A 20,753-nucleotide genomic window follows, 5' to 3' on the forward strand; every position below is an offset into this window, starting at 1 on the left:
AAATTTGAATAAAATTAGTTGTTAGAGTCCATCATTAATACTATTACAGTTAAAAGAAAACGTTCATTGACTTAACTCATCAACCGCCTTCTCTTATTTTATTCTTAACTAGACTTCTCTCTCTCTTTATATATATATATATGTATATATATATATATATGTATTTGTAGAGAGAGAAACAACAAGTTTCCATACAGAAAGATAGAGAGATAAACCAAGTTTGGGTATCCATCTATATATATATATAGAGAGAGAGAGAGAAGGGTGGTTGTTGTTTATTCTCTCCCCTTATTTAGGTACAAAATTTTGTAGTAGTAATATTTAGGGTGAAATTGGGCTGTGATTTCAAGATTTTTTTGGTAGTTTATTGTGAGCTCCGGCGGCGGCGACCAAGATGTCGTCGGAAACTTTAACGCCGACGAGAACACCAACAAGAACATCGTTGCCACGTGGACTAGTTAGACATAGGAGTGGTGGAATAAATAATTTTTCAAGTAATTTGTTGCCGGCATTAGGTACTGTTATCAACAATGACTCTCTTCAACTCAAAAAATTCATTATTGCTCCTTATGATCGTCGATACAGGTTCTTTCTCTCTCTCTCCTCTCTCTCTTATTTATTTATTTATTTATTTAAAGAACCTAAAGTCAATGATGAATTCCGAAACTAAAAATAAATAAACGGTCTATATTTTTCGAGTCAACTTCTTCCCTTTCTCTCGAATTAATTAATTTTCTATTAATAAGATGGCACGGTTCACAACCATTCTAATTTTTTTTTTCTTTTTACTTTTTACTTTTTACTTTTTGACTTCATTAGATAGCCGTTCTAGAACCTATAACATAAACCCTAAATCTTGAAAACTTGACTATATTACATTAAAATTTGAAACTCCATGTTTACTATTTTTTTTATTTTTTTCTTTACTGAGATTGAATTCGATGGTAAGTTTTAATTCCACATTAATATATATGAAATATATCCTAAATGTAGTCTAATGGGAAAACATATCTATATTTATCTTTTTAAATCATATCCATCAATATACCTAGTAAGACTCAACCAGAATACAGGCGATATAAGTTAGACAGACAGAATGTCATGAACTCAATACGCCAAAGTATTCTAAGGTTGGATGAACAAAACACCAAAAAAGTTTGATTCCAACTATAGAAATCTACTTACTAGAGATGATTGTGAACTGTGAAGGATGAAAGTGCATTGAGTTATTAGTTGTCCAATGTTTTTGTATTTCATATCCATAATGAAACAAAGAAAGAAAAGTTCTTCTCTATGATTTAAGAGTAAAAGTCAAAGATAGTTTGTTGGGTGTTTGGAAAAGGGTGAAAATTTGAGGTTATTTCCACATCTTTTTATTGTACTATTTGTACATATTTTACCAGCATTTTTTTGGGTGCTTCTAAAGGCACCCCTTCTTGTTCCTCTTAGTCCGTTTCTCTTCGCATTTTACGTGAACTGAGCTTCGGATTGAGCAATCCAAGGCCAACAGATTTAGTCAGTGAAGGCCTCGGACTGACCTAAGACTGGTTTTCAAACAAAGTACGGATTCGGTCTAGTCCGAGCTAAACAAACATGACAAAAATTGATAACATGAAATAAATATAAGTTGATTATTATTATGAAGTATGATAATTGTGAAATGTGAAAACAGGGTATGGCAAGTTTTTCTAGTGGTGTTGGTTGTATACTCGGCATTTGTATCTCCGTTCGAGCTAGCTTTTCAACATGTAGCAACCGGGTCTCTATTTTACCCAGATCTCATCGTTGATGCCTTCTTTGCTATTGATATAGTCATTACTTTCTTCGTCGCCTACTTTGATAAATCAACCATTCTCCTCATTGATGACCACAAGAAGATTGCTCTTCGGTATTCTTTTTATCTTTTTTTCCTTCTTACAGATTGGTATCCATTTTACCTGAATCAGAACACCGACCCGAATAGTTTTGGTGCACCCAGAACCGTTAAGAATCAGATCTGAACTATGGTCTAGTTCTAAGGGATCTGTTGGGAGCCAGAGACCCCTAGAAACAGACTGGTAGCAACTTCTTAACAATGATAACCTAAACTGGTTGCCATTGTCCTGGTTCTAATGTAATATTGATATTTGTTGAAGGTAGATCAAAGTAAGAAAGTGGTACTGAATGAAATACTCTGAACAGGTATATAACCAGATTGGGATTTCCAATGGACGTCGCTTCGACCTTACCTGTTCATCTTATATATGGATACTTCACTGGAACTACGAAAAGAGGTCCTATTTTTGGTTTCCTCACTTTGCTTCGGTTATGGCGACTCAAACGTGTTAGCAAGCTTTTCTCAAGGTTCGCACCATTTTCACTTACCAAACACACCATTTTACACACACACACATGTAGGACACCGGGACTACTAGTTTCAGAAGTTTGTATTTTTTTTCTTCAGGCTAGAGAAAGATACTCGAATCAAATACAATTGGACAAGATACGTCAAGCTCATATCTGTAAGTTCAAGCTCTTTCCTTGTCCGAATCCTAGAAAGATATTTTAACAGTCATTTGAAGTTATTTAAGATGACAGACTCTTAGTTCAGAATTAATCTATGTCTAACTCAAATTGTTCAAAAATCAGCTCGAACTAAATGTTTAGACGAGTCATCCCGAGTCAAGCAAACCAATCATTATGAAATCTGACTCGAATCAATTCAGATCTCGAGTAAGATTTCAGATATTAAGGAAAAAATGAACACCACCTAAGTACAACATTACTATTGTATTTCAAGTTATTAAGTATTTAAGTAATATTGGTGTTCGTGCAAAAAAAAGTTCAATCTGTTGTTGATATATCATTACCCACGAGCCCATGTGCAAAAATCCGACACTGACTACTTAGAATAGCATAGATAAATGAATACATGCACATGAGTATAGAGTTGTTGTATAACTTACTTGAGGTAGAAGACGCACATAAGTTGTTTATCGGCTTCAACAGGTGACTCTATTCGTCGTTCATTCAGTGGGTTGCTTCCAGTATTGGATGGCTACACAATACAGCCCAAAAGAAAACACATGGATTGGAGCTCAGATCAAGAATTTTGAAGATCGAAGCATCTGGTTAGGATATGTATATTCAATATATTGGACCACGACCACAGTTTCAACAGTTGGATATGGAGATCTTCATGCCATGAATACAAGAGAGAAGGTTTTCAATATGTTTTTCATGCTCTTCAATATTGGTTTAACCGCTTACCTTATCGGAAACATGACAACTCTCATTGTTCATAGCGCTACCCGAACTTTTGCCATGGTAAGAATATCACAACTCTGTTACGGTTTTGATGTTACCTTGATCTTTGACCTTGTCCTGTGAAAATTCAGAAATGAAAATCAGACTAATCAGTAATTATCTCTTTTACGCAATGAAAAATTGCAGAGAGACTCTGTTAATAAGATATTGAGATATGCTAGCACAAATAGACTTCCAGATACCTTAAAAGAACAAATGTTAGCACATATGCAACTCAAATTCAAATCAATGGAGTTACAACAAGATGAAGTGTTTCAAGATCTTCCTAAAGCGATCCGATCTAGTGTTGCTCAACACCTTTTTACAAGAACTGTCAAAGAGACTTACCTCTTGAAAGATGTTTCGGAAGATATATTAGGCCAGTTGGTAAGCGTTTTCACCGTTGAAGTTTCATAGGGGACAATACCCCAACATGGAATTTGATATTGGATCTTAATTGCAGATTTCAGAAATGAAAGCAGAATACTTTCCTCCAAAAGTCGATCTTATCATACAAAATGAGATACCAACAGATTTCTACATTATAGTTTCAGGAGAAGTGGTAAGAGAACTTTTCATTTCAGAAATGTGTATATGTATTTCTTTTCTACGAAATATGAGTCTTACTAGAGTCAAAATCTGCAGGAATTGCTAATTCTCAAGGACGGAACTGATCAGGTAGATCTTTATAGTTCTTCCTTTAAATAAATAAAGTACTGATTTCAAGATTCAAGAGATTCGTAGACGGATTAAGAGGGAAGTTTAAACCTGTGAACCAAATACTAACAACATTCTGTACAAAGTTTACAAACAAGTTTAAGTAAATTGAAAAGGAACAAAAAACAAGGAAGATGGTTTATGCTCACTTATATAGTTCAATTTCCTTTTATATTTGTATGATAATTAAGCTAAAGTGAGTTTCTTTTTTTCAGTTTCTAACAAAATTAGGCCCATCAGAGTTAGTAGGAGAAATTGGAGTGCTTTTCAATATCCCACAACCATTTACAGTGCAAACTAAGAGGCTCTCACAAGTCATTCGAATAAGTCATCAGCTATTCAAGGAAATTGTGCAGTCACATGATGATGATGGAAGGATTATTATCTCGAATTTTACTAAGGTATAAAAACAACGTATGATGATACAAAATAACGACCGTTTCGTTTTATTTACGAAATCAATAAAGAGCAGGACTAAAGTTCACTTTTTCCAGTTCATGAAAAGCCTAATATAGTCGAATTTTATTTCAGTACTTGAAAGGGTTGAAAGGAGAAATACAGAAAGAAATTCCAGTTGCAACCGAGCTTCTTGGTGATCTGAGTAATGAGGTAAGCTTTCATCTTGGACTAATTTCGTGAGATTATAAATGCATGTAGACTAGATGCCACGCCATTAGGATGTAGACGTTACATAGTTATGATGTAGACGGCTAGACGCAATTAGTTCATTGCTTTGATCATAACCTGATAACAGCTAGATCATCAATGATATATATACACTTCAATATGAACATGCATGCACGAGAATGTAAGAACGTAGGCTGCACTTAATATGCGACAAGAGCCTGCAAACATCCAAACCCTATTTTCACATATTCATGTGGGGTAACTAGATTTTGGTTTATATGATAGTACTTCAATAACAACCACAACAGCAAAAATAAGAGTAAAATTAGCGAAAGTCCAACCAAAGTTGCGGCGAACTAACCGAAAGCAAAGTTCCTTGCATGTATAGAATCTCTTACTGGAACAACAAGAACCATGTTTCCCCACTAGACCCTTATGACAAAAGGAACACCCACTCTGTTAGGCAGTATATTCATGCCTAGTAGCCTTTCTATTTCAAAGTTATAGTCCTTTAGTTGCAATTCATAACCAGACTCGGGCTACTGTTTTAGAATTCGTGTTGCAGCATCTAGTTGTTATAGTGATAATAGTAATAATTGTTGCTTGCAGCAAACCTTATCAACTGAAGAAGTAGATACTCATGAAATGTTTCGGGCAGGTGGCCCTAATGGAGATGTTACAGTAAAAGGTTTACTGCTCAAACCTTATTTATATTGCTTTGTTTCCATCCTATGTGTGTGTGCGCACGAGAGCGCATATATGCGCATGTGTTTGATTGAAAATAGAATCTCTTGCATTACAAGGTTTTTAATCTAGTGAGAATGGAACTGACCATTGGATGGAGAGGTAGTGATCATAGAATACAATTTTCAGTTTGATTTTAGGGTAGAAACTCGTTTCATACTATTAATTTCACGAGACAACTCATTCGGAATAGCTCTTACGTAGCCGTAGTAGTTACCAGTCAGATACCTTAGGTACTAGGCTGATCCATTATCTAGGAATAGGTTATTTCTCTGGTCGCAGTCTAAGACCGACACTTCTGTGCACTTCATACTAAAACCGGTGGGTTTAGTTGAGCCTACTGAGCCTGCGAGCTGGTACTGGTAGCATGTAATCTCCTACTACTTGTTTCCTGCCTTTCGGCTCTTCAATAACCTAATTTTACGAGTTAAATCACGCAGGAGCAACTCTACCAATGAGGTTGGTTATTCATGGGCATCATCCAGATGAAGCAAATACAACGGAAAGCAAGAAGCTGGGGAAACTTATATATGCACCAAAATCAATTGAAGAGCTTATAGAAATAGCAGGTATTAAAATTCAAAACTTCCGAAGCTTTAAAAATGTGTCCTGATGCATATAAAGTATAAACACATATTTCACCTAGTTAAATGCAAATGCTATTGCTAACAAGCATCACAAAATGTCAAAGATATAATTAACTGACTAATAATCAAGATATAATTATCTTCAGAAAAAAAAAAAATTCAATGAACTACCACAACAAGATTACAAATAGTATTCCTCTCTCCTGGTTGTAGGAAAATAAAATTATCACAGAGATATATCGCATAACCAATTACTATTATGTTTATTATGGAAGGAGGGCCAACATTTCCCGCATGTTATGTAGACATCCAAGTACCAAATAAATCATGCGCGGAAATAACGTCAGAACTTAGAACTACAATGGATTAGAAAAGTCATTGCGCAAAAGTTCCTTGTTCCTTTAAAAGGAACCATTACTGATGCCTAATTCAAATATGGAAGTGCTACTTTCGTGGTACGTCACCGACGTAGTGAAGTGGGACTTCTATGGACTACATATTCAATGTTCACTTTTCTATACGGGATCTCTATGATAGATTGATAGGTGCCACTTATTAAATACCTCTTACTTAGTGACTAAAAGAAGCATTTCCCTTCAAATATTTGCAAATCAATCACAAATTGTATCATCACTAAAATTGCTTTTAAGAAATGCCCGTTAACACTTTTAATGTTGACTTAAAATACACCAAACTAGTTAGAAAAATGCAGTCAATTGAGCAAACAATCTTAACCGCTTATCATATTAATGGATGCAGAGAAAAAGTTCGGTAAAAGGGGGAGCAAAATTGTCATGGCTGATGGGTCAGAAGTTGAAGAGTTGGTTGTTCTAAGAGAGAATGATCATTTGTTCTTCTGTTAAAAAAAACGGAAATGCTAAGTTCACGAAAAAAGATTGACAAAATTTTTACCGAAATGATATGGCAAGTCCCTTCTGAAAGTTTGACTGAATCCTGACGGTTAAAAGATGAAGCAAAAAAAAATTTGCCTCATTTTATTTCTTTATTTGCTGCTTTTAGTTGTACAGAAAAATAATTTGTATATTAACCATAATATGCTTAAAATAGAGAAATGCATAAATGAAAATTATAAGATAATAAGATCTTACGACTTTTTGATGCCTCTGCTTTCTGCACTTCTAGACTCCATCCATTTTTCGAGTTAATCTCTGATGTTTGAAACCTCGCCATAAATCCAATTTTGACTGAAACCTGAAAATAGAAACCCTAGATAGCAAAAATAATCTGTTCAAACTTCCATTAATCTTCAAGAATTTGATGATATCAAATGAGATTTCTGCAATAATGCAGTTAAATTTCTACTTATTCTCGATCATACTTAAACATGATCTGCCAAAATCCATATGATTAATCAGGTACTAACTACTAACAAAATCATCAACGAAAGAGAATTCACGAAGAACTGAAGCATAATTTCTACTTAAACACGGTCTAAAGAAACTTTCACACATAATCTATCGAAGTTTAAACCAAGTGATTAAAGAAAAAACAACAATGAGAAAAATTATTCCATGAATCGAAGTAAAATAATTACCACATATGAGATCTGATAGTTGAGAATCGACTTCTGAAGTTAGAAAAGCTAGGGTTTCTTGTTGAGAAGAAACAGATACCAGAGACTTCGATATTGGAAGAGCTAGGGTTTCGGGGGTTCATTTTGAAAGTGAGATAGTGGAATAAGAACAAGAAGAAGAAAATGAAAAGATCTTCATTTAAACGCACGGTTTTTATACTCCGTTCGAAAATCGGATTTTTTGGAGGGAAAACGAGCGAATGGCGCCAGCATAAAGTATTAATCGCGCCCACTTCCCTCAAACTTCTCCCCTAAAACTTGTCTTGAGGAGGTTGCCAGTAACTTTTCGAGAGGCGCCTTTAACATTTCCTGTTGAGTATTGGCCAAAAGTGAACTAAAAGCATGAAAAAAAAAGCTCGCACCGAGCATTTCTATTTTTTAACAGTCTTGCAACGAATTTACAGTCCCCCCATTAACCATTTGGGCATCAGCCAGAAAGAATCCATTTTAGACCCTCATAGATATCATGTTGTTTCTTAAACAATTTATTATCTTTAGTGGACCTCTCAATAGAATTCGAATCCAGATGAAGTTCTGACCATCTGTTAGAAAAAGAATAGAGAAAATTTCCAGAAAGTTCTTCGATTTCTTCAGGAAACAGATGGTTATGGCCATCATTTAGAGAACGAAAATCCATCAAGACGGAGAAACCAAAACTAGATGATTAATTTCCCTTTCTCATTTCGAATTGCTTTTTTAGGTGGGTCTAGCATTTTCCATTGCTCACAATGACCATAAATAAATGACACTGCTCCTATAATACTTATAAGAAAAAAAAATGAGATGCGCAATACAAACACAACTAGAGTTATGTTTTCCGCCTGTAATAGCATTGATAGCATTCCATAAGATCTACCAAAAATTAGCATGACAGCATTATATTGAAGTCGAAGTACCATCACAACAAGCATTTACTAATGTTGACCAATAGAAAAGTAGGCCTTCTAGCACATATGATTGCATTCTAGAGCCACAGATGGGTGCCTTCAAGTCAAGAGGATGCTCACTTCATTTGATTGGGTGCAGTATTCATCGAGAATGCCTTGGATATTTAAGTTTGATATGTTCATTGCAAAACTTATTTTGACAATTATGCGATTCCAAGTAAAATTGATTTGGTTCCCAGATACTAAATGACATTGTACAAGTAATGGTCCGGAGGCATAACAGTAGTTCTGAGTAGTATTCCAGTTCAATATAGGTTATCATAGGGACCATTAATAAATGGTCTTTAGTTTTTGGGGCCACTTGAAAATTACAAATCTCTGACATATTATATAGTAGAACTATACTAATGGGGTGAGTTCTCTTTTAACTCCCAATACGTGACACATTTGCCCTCACGCACTCATTTTCTTGCCAATGTGTTACGAAAATGTTGTTTTTATTATTATTTTTTTCCTGATTCACCTTACATTTCTTCTAATTTTTGTGATAATTTATCTCTCATTTTCATATTTATTTTTCTTCTTTCACTCTCATCTTTTCCTTTTTACTGAGAATCTTCATTAAAGGATATTCTAGAAAAGATATCTAGATATTCTAGTAGCAGAGAGATTTTTTTCAACGAAAAGAATTGTTTGGGACGACTCTTCCCTCTCTCCAACATCTCTTATTCGATGGGGTTCTCGGTGGGAGAATCCGTCACTTGCATGAGAACAACCACAATGGGGTCCAAAATTAAAGTGGTCTTATATGCCTATCTTTGTGGTCAAACAGAAGAATTGGACACTTTTTGGGAGCTAACCAAGAATTACCTCCCACCAAATCTCATGCATGGACCCACCAATAAAATGTACCAATAGGCAACTCCCCTCCAGGCTCCAGTATGGGAAGGGTTCAAGGCCCGGCATAATTGCTATAGGCCTCTATCTTACCTACCGGACCTCCTCACATTTGTGCTTAATCACCTTACAGCAATTAATCGGAGCCTTTAGCCCCTTCCCCTCCAAAATATAGTTTTAGACTTCTTTAATTTGTTGTTGGGTTGTAGACTTCTTTCATTTATAAGTTAATTTCGGCATGTATTTATCACATTTTGATGACGTACTAATGTCATGTAATGACTAACGTAAATCGTAGTTTATATTCAATAAAAATCCACCATAGAGAACCAAAACGATTGTGCTAGGGTATTACTATGGTACTTCTCGGCCAACCCAACTATACAAACTTAAACTTTATACACTTCGCCAAAAAAGCTACAACACTTTCATCTCTTGTGGGATATTTTTCTTTTTAACATTAGATCGAGTACATTGTACACTATATCAAATCGCTTGCATGATATTACAAAATAACTTTTTTCGTAATTATCGTTAATCAACATGACATAATATACTACCCCAGAGGCTATTATCCACCCTAAAACAATTAAACCACTATTCAAACTCTCTCGAAGATCCGAACCCACCACTACAGATATATAAGAAGAGAATGCAAATAACTGCTGCCTGGGCCAAACAACCATTTGCATCTCTTACCTGTAATCATGGTGCAATGAAACAACTTTCGACATTTTTTTCACACTGTTTATAAAAATTGTACCTTCTCGTGGACTTACATTTCAGAAACCGAACACGGCAAATGTATGGTTGTTGTCAAAATGTGGAATTACATTCCTTTCACAGCGTGTTCCTTAATTTTAGTTGGTGCCATTGAATTTGACATTATGCAACGATTGTGGCAATAAACTGGAGGAACGCAAACACGACATCAAGTAGTTGTGACCCTTTGCTCTAACCCCTACACGAGAGACGAGCTGCAATAGTAGAGCGACAATGTCATACTACAACCTTTATGGAATGTATTTTTTCCGTTCTATTTCCATAGAATAAGAATAATACATTACAAAAATGGTGGTTGAGCCTTTTTACCTTGGACAGTAGAAGCATGTACATCTCTTTATAATGCTAATAAAAAGAGTCGATCCTTGCTTTTTAGTAAGGTCTATCATATCCTTTTCTCATCTTTCGTATGTAAACATTTTTTCCTTATGTTCTCAAGATCCTTACGAAATATTATTATTGTCATGCGCGTGCGTAAGATTTAATTACATAGACAAAAGATTACCAAAAAGATACTCCACATAAAAAATACGGAAAATTAAAAAGTATTTATTCGAAAATTTGATAACAAAAAAAAAGTGAAAAAACATACCTGTCACAGCTCTAATTGGGAATCAATTGTCCAGCAAAAATAGTGAGAAAATTCATCAAGAGAGGGAGACATTTAATCTAAATATGAAGACCTTTAATTTCAATTCGATTTGGGATAGCTTTCGCTTTTAGTTTTTAATGTCTCTGTTCAGGATGATAGAATGCTCGATCACTATCTCGGCCGAATCCCATTCAGGTTATGCGCCCATTGACATTTCTCCCTCTAAATCTCAACCGGCCACGAACCCGGACCGAGATAGTGCTCCGAACATTCTCACATCTCACATTTTCCTTGTTATGTAGTTTTGTCACAATAGCACCTGCCATACCGAAACAAAATCTTAGTAACAAACACAAACACAGAAACATTTCTCTCACCTTAGTCAACGCACTGACGCTGTGAGTCTTTACTTTGTAGAAAAATCTGGACGGTTAGGATCGAAAAAGAATAAAGAAGAACGTGGTGATTGCTTTCTCTACAAAATTGTACCCACACTCGTTTCCCGTTTTATTCAGTAAAAGCTCATCACCCGTTCCCCCCCTCTCTCTCTCTCTCTCTAAAACACACATTCCGCATTGGAGAAGAAGAAGCAGGAACTGAACTAGTGGTGATCGAGAGTTTTTAGAGAGAGAGAAAGTAAAAGATAGACTGATCGTCTCTCTCTTTCTCTCTCTATCGCTGTATATCCAAGGTACGTCAATTCTTTTGATTGATTTTGATAGATTGTTTATTCGTTATATGTTTTAGTCATTTCACGAATCGATCGACGAATCGTAATTATTACTTTTTCGTGTTGTTTCTCTGAGTTTGTGATTAGTAATAGTAGATCCGAACTTATAAGTGTTTGTTCTAGTTGTTCATTGTTGAAGATTTGATTAGGTTTTTTTTTCTGTGTGTTTTGATGTTTGATGAAGTTTTATTGAGAGCATTATAAGGTTTGATTGTGTTTATTGATTTGATTGTTTAGTTTTTGGTAAAGATTAACTATAAGAATGATTCTGGATTAAGAAGAGTTTATGCTTTTGTTGAATAATTAGAATTTCTTATGATGTTCTTAATTTGACATATCAGGCATTATTCTGTTTCTTATACTGTGATTTTTGTATTAGTGTTGAGATTATCATCTAGAGAACTAGGTTTTTAAATGTCAAAATGATTTTGATTGAAAGGATCTAGTAATGGAAATCAAACTGTTCTAGTGTTCTTACAACAAATTTGTATTGTTTTTTTATTTGAATCGCTTAATTTGATTTAAGAGTAGGAATGATCCTCCCTACTTTGTTTTACTTATTTGGATGAATTCATTATACCTAGCTATGTACTTGTTGATGTGTGGTGTGTTTTGACAATGCAGTTTCGATCCGAAACTTAGTAATTACAGCTTCCTTCCCAGACATAGGAATGAATTTTCCTTGTTCAAGTTCAGAAAAATTAAACTGATTCCAGCTAGTGTTGGTAATATCATTACTAAATAAGTTTAAGGAACAGAAAAACCTCAATGGAGCTACTGAGATACTATTATGGCAATACTATTCAGGAGGTTAACATGGAAAGATAGATACGATCCGTATCTCATGTACATTTCTCGACCTTTCTGATAAGATTAAGTAATTCAAATCCTTTTCCAAAGAAGATAGCGTTCAGATTGTACTTGCTAAAGGATTCGGGTCATCTGGTAAAGTACGCTACCACGATAAATTGGAAAATCATTGGCTACCGAAACAATAATAGATCGTATTCAAATGAAATAAATATGGAAGTTATATGATAATATTTACAAATATGCTATACAATAATACAAGGTTGCGGCAATGGGTAATGAATGAGGGATACCTAATTGGTCGATACTGGATAGTTGCTATCTGGGTGTAAGTGGAACAACTATGCATGAACGACACTGTTTTGATAATGTCTTCTTTCTGCCTTTATATATAGTCAAATTCGAGAAGCGAAGTGTTATAGTTGATTCATCGCGTTGTTTCGCTTCAGTACTCAATTAATTTCAGTTGAAACTGCCGTAGAGAGAGTTACTATGCAGTGAACTAGTGAATAGTTCTTTATTTTGAAAGGACTAATATTACTTTAGTTGTTTCGTAAGTTCCCTAACATTGCACGTACTTTATCACTTAAGTACGTCCCTAACATTATTGTTTCTGCTGCCCCATCTCTCCCATTCTGATCTCCAGATTCTTCTTTCCACCCGTCTTTAAACTGGATCACATGGATCAGGTATGTTCAGTAATTTCCTCTTGCTTGTTCTTCTTCTTCTCTTCTTCCATGTTATACATATGATGTTTGTAATGTGGTGGATTGGCAGTACGAGAAAGTTGAGAAGATTGGTGAAGGAACTTATGGTGTGGTCTACAAAGCTCGAGACCGTGTGACCAACGAGACTATAGCTCTTAAGAAGATACGCTTGGAGCAGGTAGACGAAGGAGTTCCAAGCACAGCGATTAGAGAAATTTCTCTCTTAAAGGAGATGCAGCATGATAACATTGTGAGGTACAGTTCCTGTTTCTTTTTCTTTGTTAACTAAACCAAGCAATCAATTCTCGTTTGCTTGGTAATACTGGAGATCATTAAATTTCTTAACTACAATAGTTTTGGTATGCACCTATCCTACTAAACATGCCATTGCCTCGAGATATAGTAAGTTGTTTCTAACAACTAGGAGGTGTAACTAGAGGTCACAACTAATCGTCTTGTGCCGATCTGGACTCAACATGAACCGGCATAATAAAAGTCACAAGTGGCAGAGCACAGACAGGTCTTGCTAGCTGTGCTGCATCTAAGCAACCTGGTTGTCTAGTCCACCTAATACATGAACTTGTTTTAATTGTTTATCTACTCTTAATTAACTAACTAAAACTGAAAAAACATAGGATAAATAAAATAGCCAAAACGGGACGCTTAGTCCCTGTTACGCTGTTGTCTCCATCAAAATGTGGTTTGGCATGATCTGTTATGAAGCCCCAAGGCTCCAACTGCGGCTATATTGTGTGAGATAATACTGCGATGTTTGAACTAATAAATAGTATTTGATTGTTATTGGTGATATCATCAAACTCAGAAAAAAAATTGACATTCTTATCAGTGACGATTAATTGTATTTGATTCACTACTGCCCTCACGTACTACTCAAAGCATCCTACAAAGAAGCTCTAGTCTGACTGTGGTGGAGGACCATAATCCCGAGTCTCATCTGTAGTCTCAGAAACTTCATTGCTAGAATATATAGTAACATAGAGCGGAGCATCTAGACATCCACTACCCTGAAACTATAGCCTGCTTCTCCTAATGTTCTGCTTATTGTAGAAAAATATAGAATCTGCCGAGGAACTAAACTCTAGAGAACAACTCAGCTCTAAGAAACTTCTGGCCATGTGATTTCCTAGTGTCTTTTATAATTTTTTGGTGCTTCAGGCTATGGGTTGTGGCTAAAGGATATTGTATGATGATTTTGTGGAGAACAGATTGCGTGATGTAGTACACAGTGAGAAACGCTTGTATCTTGTTTTCGAGTATCTGGACTTGGATTTGAAGAAGCATATGGACACTTGTCCAGATCTTGCTACGGATCCTCGTTTAGTAAAAGTAAGTTACATCTATCTTCCTAATTGAAACTTACTGCATTTTCATTAAATTTAGCCTTACAACTTAGAAGTTGAATGACTTGAATCAAGTTTATGTGTTCTAAAGACATATATAGCTGAATTCAGATGAGAAGGTGAAAAACACTTTTGCTTACCAATAAGAATCCGAATTCATCTTACAACTAAAAAAACACTTCTATTATGGGTTTCTTTGGTTAGCATGTTTGGTCTATAACTTTTTTCTTTCTTTCTGATCCCTGACCTTCGTTTGCTCCCATTTTCTGGAGAACTAAAGATGGTAAGGGTCATGAACTCTTGTTACTAACCAACTAGCTTGCTAACTTGCATTCTTGCAATTCCTGTTTCCTTCTTGTGCAGAGATTTTTGTATCAGATACTTCGTGGTATCGCTTACTGCCACTCTCATAGAGTTCTTCATCGAGATTTGAAACCACAAAATTTACTGATAGATCGTCGAACCAATTCCCTTAAGCTAGCGGACTTTGGGTTAGCTAGGGCATTTGGTATTCCAGTCAGGACATTCACTCATGAGGTATCAATATCGAGTACCTTCAATATCCCCTATTCTACTTTATTTTATCCGTGTTCTTAAATTTGGGCCACACATATAACTATTGTTATTATTATATATTAATTACAGTATAATCTTAATTAAGATTATATATCCTATTTTAAGGTTTTCAAAAACCTAAGAGATACCAAAGAATTAGTTCACATCGGGCTAAAATTGTGGAGTCATCGAGAAAAGTTAACAAAATCCTATCTCCTTCCAGACTACCCAAATTAATTCCTGCTTTTAACTGTACAAGGATATCAGTTATTCGAACTTTCTCCATTTGACAAAAAACACAAAGAATCGTGCTTAATTCACAAACACCTGGAGAGAAATGTTTCATCGTTTGCGAAAAAAAAAGAACCGTCTTTTCCTACATTTTCATATTTACTTGGTTACTTCTCTTCCAGGTGGTGACATTATGGTACAGGGCACCTGAAATTCTTCTTGGATCTCACCAGTATTCTACTCCAGTTGATATTTGGTCAGTGGGTTGTATATTCTCAGAGATGGTAAACCAACGACCACTTTTCCCAGGAGACTCAGAGATTGATGAACTGTTCAAGATCTTTGGGTTCGTAATTAACCAAAACTTACTAGGTCTGTTTATTCATAATTTTCTTTACACCGTTATTACTTACTGTTTACTTTTTTTCTTTACTTTTTAATAGAATTGTGGGTACTCCAAATGAAGAAATATGGCCTGGAGTAACAACATTACCTGATTTCAAGTCAGCTTTTCCAAAGTGGCCTCCTAAGGTAAACTTATTTTCTTCGTATTTTCTTCAAATCCATCTTATAAAATCTTTAGAATTTACATATTATTGAATGAGTTAAAATTTTAAAACTATTTTTTCCATTCATATACTCAGGACCTGACAACCGTTGTGCCCAAGCTTGAAAAATCCGGCGTTGATCTTCTCTCTGTAAGTGTGAATGTAGAACCCATTACAGTACTTCAAGAGGGCATTTTGAAAATCAGATCGATATAAAGCTTTTGAACCAGTTAAATTTTGTTTACTGTTTTTTCCCATGGATCGTTTGAAAAGCTAAAATTTTGACTCCCGATCAAAATTATAGCATTCATCGATCTTTTCAACTGAAGTTGAAATCAAATACATCGGTTTTTAGGAAACAAAAAAGAAAGTTGGGTAGTGGTCTTTTTTTTGTATTAGTTAGATAAAAAATCTAACCTGAGGCCTGAAATGACTCGTGACAGATTTCAAAATGACTTTTTTTGTTCGACTTGGTTGAATGTCTGATTTGGCTGACTTTTGGTCTATCTGAGTCAGACGAGTCAAATTTAGACCATAAGAAGGAAAAAAGAATTCCTTAATGTGGTAAGAATATTAACTGCAGACGTATAGCTTCAATGTCGCTTATATATAATCCCTGTAATTGTTCAGCAAATGCTCTGTTTGGACCCATCTAAAAGAATTACAGCTCGAGATGCTCTCCAACACGAATACTTCAAGGATGTTGTGCTCTAAGATCGTCATCCATTTCTCTCTTGTGCGTCTCTCTCTATAAACGTTGTTTAGACCGAGTACATCATTTCACAGGTAGAAAACTATTATTGTTTGATTTCTGCTAGAAAATTTATGCGGTTTTTGAGTGATTCTGATACCTTTTATCAGCCATTTATTCTTTCCTTTTTGTTTTCTTTGACTATTTGCCATCTTGAGACTGTATATATAGATGCCAGTGTTTTAGGGTTTTGCTACAAGTTTGATTTCCTCAATCATGTTTCCTGAACTCTTATGTTTAAAAATCTCTGTTTCTATGTCTTTCTTATTCTCTCGTTTGGATAGTATCTAAGTAGTTGATATAGGAACCATATCAGTGAACTTGTGAAAGGTAAAATGACCGAAACATTGAAGGTAGTATAGAGAAGTCTCATAGAGAAGTTGGAGAGAAAAAAGCAATATAATCGTTAACATATATCCTCCATCCGTATGGTATGGATTACCCATGTCGTGAATCTGGAGCCGTTCATTTATCCTATTGCAATTTTCCGATCACCATTATCCTAAAGTACCCAAGTCTATTTTCATAACAAGTTTTTCTCTACCTATAAGAACTTCTCTCAGCATCATTTTCACTTCACGGATCGTTCTCGTTCACTCTCTTTGGTAAACCACCAATTGTTCATTGTTTTGATATAGATATTTCACGCATGTCTTCGGATTTTAACAACTATAACAACTTTTTTTTGTCTCGTTCACTCTCTCACCTATAACAACTTTTTTTTTTTATGAGAAAGGGTTTGAACAACTTAAAAGGGGTTGTAATGGATTTTGAGTTGTGGAGACAAAAAAAAAGTACAGTGTCAAATTGAAGGAAGGAATCATTTGGACTCCAATTGAGTTTAGGCTATATATGGGAGTGGACACCGATTTCCCTTTGTATTACATTTATTTCTGTAGTCTAGGCGCTTGTGTAATTAACATCTCTATATGATGTTTACACTTATTTCTATGGTCTGGATGTTTACCCTTATTACCACCTCTATATGATGTTTACGCTTATTTCTATAGTCTAGACGTTTACGTAATTACCACCTCTACATGATCAAATACCGACTACATATTCCAAAATGGCAGCCTCGGGATTGCAAAATTTTGGAAATCATACAAAGGAGGAATTTACACTATCTTAATTTACGATCAAACCCGATTAGATTAAAAGATAAATAAATAAACCCTACCGAAGTTTCGATATGAGCAATCAAGAAAAAAGAACACCATTAATTCCACTGAAAACCGGGACTACAACACTTGGGTGTTGAGGGGTTGTTAATACATTGAGACTATTGAGTAAACCTCTGTAATTCCATCATAAATTCTAAATATCAAACTTCGTCAACAGTTCCCAGAAAATGGATATTCAAATAAGAAACATTTCAGCTGCTTACTATTACTGACATCAATGTGAATTTTACATAGTTCTCTCCTAAGGGTTTCCTCTCAACATGCAAACATATCTGATCCAATCGCCCACATCGAGGGTATCGAATACTTAATTATGTTATATTTAATTATATTAATACAATGACTTCAATGATGAAACAAATACACTACCGGATCTAAGTCCGAAAACGACTAGAAAATACACAACTCAGAAGGAAATTACCTAAAAGCATTTGAAAGCGAAGGCACTGTTTGCTGTCTCAGCATGACTATTGACTAGTATCTTTGAAGTTACATAGCGATTGTGCATTTGGCACGGCAGAGTTCTGCAACAAAGCAGCAAACAAATTCAGATTTCATCTTGAATTAGGTCTTAGAAGATGAGTTGTTTTAAGATGAAACAAAGTTGATCTTCTGTTTTTGAATCGAGAAATGAAAATAAGTAATAGAATGAAAATGCAATACAAGAATAATCCACTCGAAGAATCCAAGAAAACTGTAAAAAGATGTGTCAAAAAAGTAAAAGCATAGCCATAGACGGCTGATAGAATGAAACGAGGAAACAGATCTAGTAGCTAGCATAATGAAACAAGATAGATCAACTCAAGATTTCAACTTTCGGCTCTGCTAACATTGACGAGCCAAGCTGCCATTAAATGATGCCAAAACCCAGACTCAAGAGCACTCATATTCCTCGACTTGACCATCACTCAAGCTCACTAACCTAGTTCCACATTGTCCGAAGTTTTCATTGGTCTAGGTCTGCCTTCGACCTCCACCCAGTCTTCTCTACCTGACCAATCTAGGCGCAAAACCCACCCAAAAGATCTCACCAATAAGTAGGACAAAGTGTTACATTAACCTAGATCTGGAAGTCTTCCCAAGCAATGTGGGACTAAGTGCCTCGCACATGAAACTTCAGTTGATGGGTTACACACTTCAACTATTCCGAGCACAATTATATACAGAATTACAGATAGCCTATACAAATCTAGCGGAAAGGTCGTTCCCACCTGCAACCTTTTTAAGTGACTCGGGTAAACACTAGGATGAAAAAATGGTTCAAATTTGATCATACCCATTAATCTAAGTTCATCTAAATCACGAACTAATCAAACGAAAATTTCACACGTAAGCTAAATGACATAAAATGTTAGGAAATACAATACATACATTACTTGCTCGGGTTATCAATGGAAACTTCAATCTCCTCCTCATCTTCCTGTTGCATTTTCATTATCTCAGCTCGGGCTCGTTCTAAAATCTTCCTCTTCTGCATTTCTAAATCTTTACGAAACTCCATTCTCATCTTCTCTAACTCTAGCATTTGTTGCTTTCTAGTATTCTCAATTTTCTCATATACATCTCCAAATTTCTGAATAGAATCCGCTAACAACTTAAACGAAGATCTCTCTACACCATTTCGCTTAAAGTTTGTTCTTTTAGGTGGAAGGCCATCCGAATTATCGTCATCTTCATCTGAAAACTCAAAATTCCCTGGGTGATCTCTCACTCTATCTAACCCATTTGAGTTGTTCAAATAAACCCTAGGATTCGTGGAAACAAACCTGCCGGAATCCAATGCACAAGATGACCCAATTTGCTTTGGTGATGCATTCATTAACATATCCATTTTTTTAAAGTAAACCCATTTATAGGTACCATTAATCATCATCGCCCCGGACTTCATCTTCTCCTTTTTGTAAATCTTCTTCAGAGTATCTAATCGGTTTCGACATTGTGTATCAGTTCTAACAGTTTTCGAGGCTTCTGAAACCTTTTCAGCAACCTCAATCCATTCATCGGATCGAAGACTTTTCCTTCCAAGCTGAATAAACCTATCTCCCCAAGCATCTAATAGAGCAAAAGTTGCAGTTTCCGTCCAATCCGCCGGAGAACTTCGTCTACCAAAAGAAGATTTTGGGGCAGGCATTGCCACTACAGTTGGAGCAATTCTTGGAGCAAATTCATAACTTGATGACAAATTCTTCAATTTTCGTTTCTTTCGGGGAATTTCTGAATCCTCCCCATCTTCAATATCATCACCATCATCTTCATTATCATCATCATTATCTTCATCGTCATCTTGTCGATGATCTTCTTCGTCATCTTCACCATCAGTTTCTTCTTTAATCCTTGGAAACCCATTTTCTTCTTTTTCTTCCTCATGTTCGTCTTCTTCTTCTTCCTCCTCCTCTTCTTTTTCACCTTCTTCTTCCTCCTCTTCTTTGATTACTTCTTCATCATCTTCATCGCTGAATTCATTACCAATTTGCTCAGAATAATATGAATTCCGAGCTGCTAGTTTCGAACGATGTGAAGAACTATATCTCTGACGATAGTTTGCAGGAAACTGATTCGAATTATACCTAGCTTCATTTTCTTTATCATCCATTTTGTCGATTTCCACGAGATCCAAGATAAATATATCTAATAGCAGAAAAGCGGGAAATAAAAAGTAACCCTAATTTGTTGTCTTGGAGACTTGAACAAACCCTAGTTCTTCAATTTACCCGACAAGTTATAGATAAGAGGAAAAAGATCGGACCTTTTTTGTGATCTCTGGTGAAGAGGAAGAACCCTAATTCGTCTTCATCGAAGATGGGGAAACGAAATCGTCGAAGGAATCCAAAATTCTACGATGGGAAGAAAACCCCAATTTTTTAGGGCTTTCACCGGGCTTGGGTTTCTGATGACAGGGAAATAGATCAGAGACCAGATCTGAAATCTGGATGGCTATTAGGCTGAATGGTCTGAATAAACACCCACTCTTTTCAGACTTCAAAACAAAGTCTCAAACTAATAGTCGTGGTCAATGTGTCGTGTCGTGTCCAGACTAGAAAGTCTAAGTACGAAATGTCTCATGGTAGCGGTTCAACCGTTGCATTTCTGAGCTTTGTCTGATTCGTGCACACCACTCTATTCACCATCCGACAATGGCGCTTAAAATTTTCCGTGGCCTTTT

The 20,753-nt window shown here is 35.6% G+C and overlaps 3 protein-coding genes across 4 annotated transcripts; 2 read left to right on the top strand and 1 right to left on the bottom strand.

The window, feature by feature from the left end:
• On the top strand, nt 1–7,079 carry KAT3 (potassium channel protein). Its single transcript, XM_086642466.1, has 13 exons — nt 1–585; nt 1,673–1,888; nt 2,182–2,343; nt 2,444–2,501; nt 2,989–3,306; nt 3,433–3,672; nt 3,749–3,847; nt 3,931–3,963; nt 4,218–4,403; nt 4,534–4,611; nt 5,239–5,317; nt 5,814–5,942; nt 6,720–7,079. Exons 1-13 carry the CDS (start codon nt 395–397, stop codon nt 6,821–6,823), a joined length of 1,893 nt encoding a protein of 630 aa, XP_086498592.1. The 5' UTR covers nt 1–394; the 3' UTR covers nt 6,824–7,079.
• A 4,032-nt stretch (nt 7,080–11,111) lies between these two features.
• LOC147540485 (cell division control protein 2 homolog) lies at nt 11,112–16,666 on the top strand. Of its 2 annotated transcripts, none has more exons than XM_086640085.1 (9): nt 11,112–11,404; nt 12,900–12,942; nt 13,031–13,215; nt 14,187–14,307; nt 14,685–14,858; nt 15,290–15,453; nt 15,551–15,638; nt 15,752–15,805; nt 16,286–16,666. In XM_086640085.1, the coding sequence occupies exons 2-9, from the start codon at nt 12,934–12,936 to the stop codon at nt 16,367–16,369; spliced, it is 879 nt and encodes a 292-aa protein (XP_086496211.1). In that variant the 5' UTR covers nt 11,112–11,404; nt 12,900–12,933; the 3' UTR covers nt 16,370–16,666. The 2 variants fall into 2 exon arrangements, with proteins under 2 accessions (XP_086496211.1, XP_086496212.1); XM_086640086.1 differs by having other exon boundaries at nt 11,223–12,674; nt 12,720–12,942.
• A 1,104-nt stretch (nt 16,667–17,770) lies between these two features.
• Nucleotides 17,771–20,498, bottom strand: LOC147540486 (uncharacterized). Its single transcript, XM_086640084.1, has 2 exons — nt 18,962–20,498; nt 17,771–18,114 (listed from the first exon to the last, which is right to left on the bottom strand). Exon 1 carries the CDS (start codon nt 20,181–20,183, stop codon nt 18,963–18,965), a length of 1,221 nt encoding a protein of 406 aa, XP_086496210.1. The 5' UTR covers nt 20,184–20,498; the 3' UTR covers nt 17,771–18,114; nt 18,962.
• Nucleotides 20,499–20,753: the final 255 nt, after the last annotated feature.

This window comes from Eschscholzia californica, unplaced genomic scaffold (assembly GCF_041429995.1).
Source record: "Eschscholzia californica isolate CP2 unplaced genomic scaffold, dmEscCali1.0.p SCAF_5, whole genome shotgun sequence".
NCBI lineage: Eukaryota > Viridiplantae > Streptophyta > Magnoliopsida > Ranunculales > Papaveraceae > Eschscholzia > Eschscholzia californica.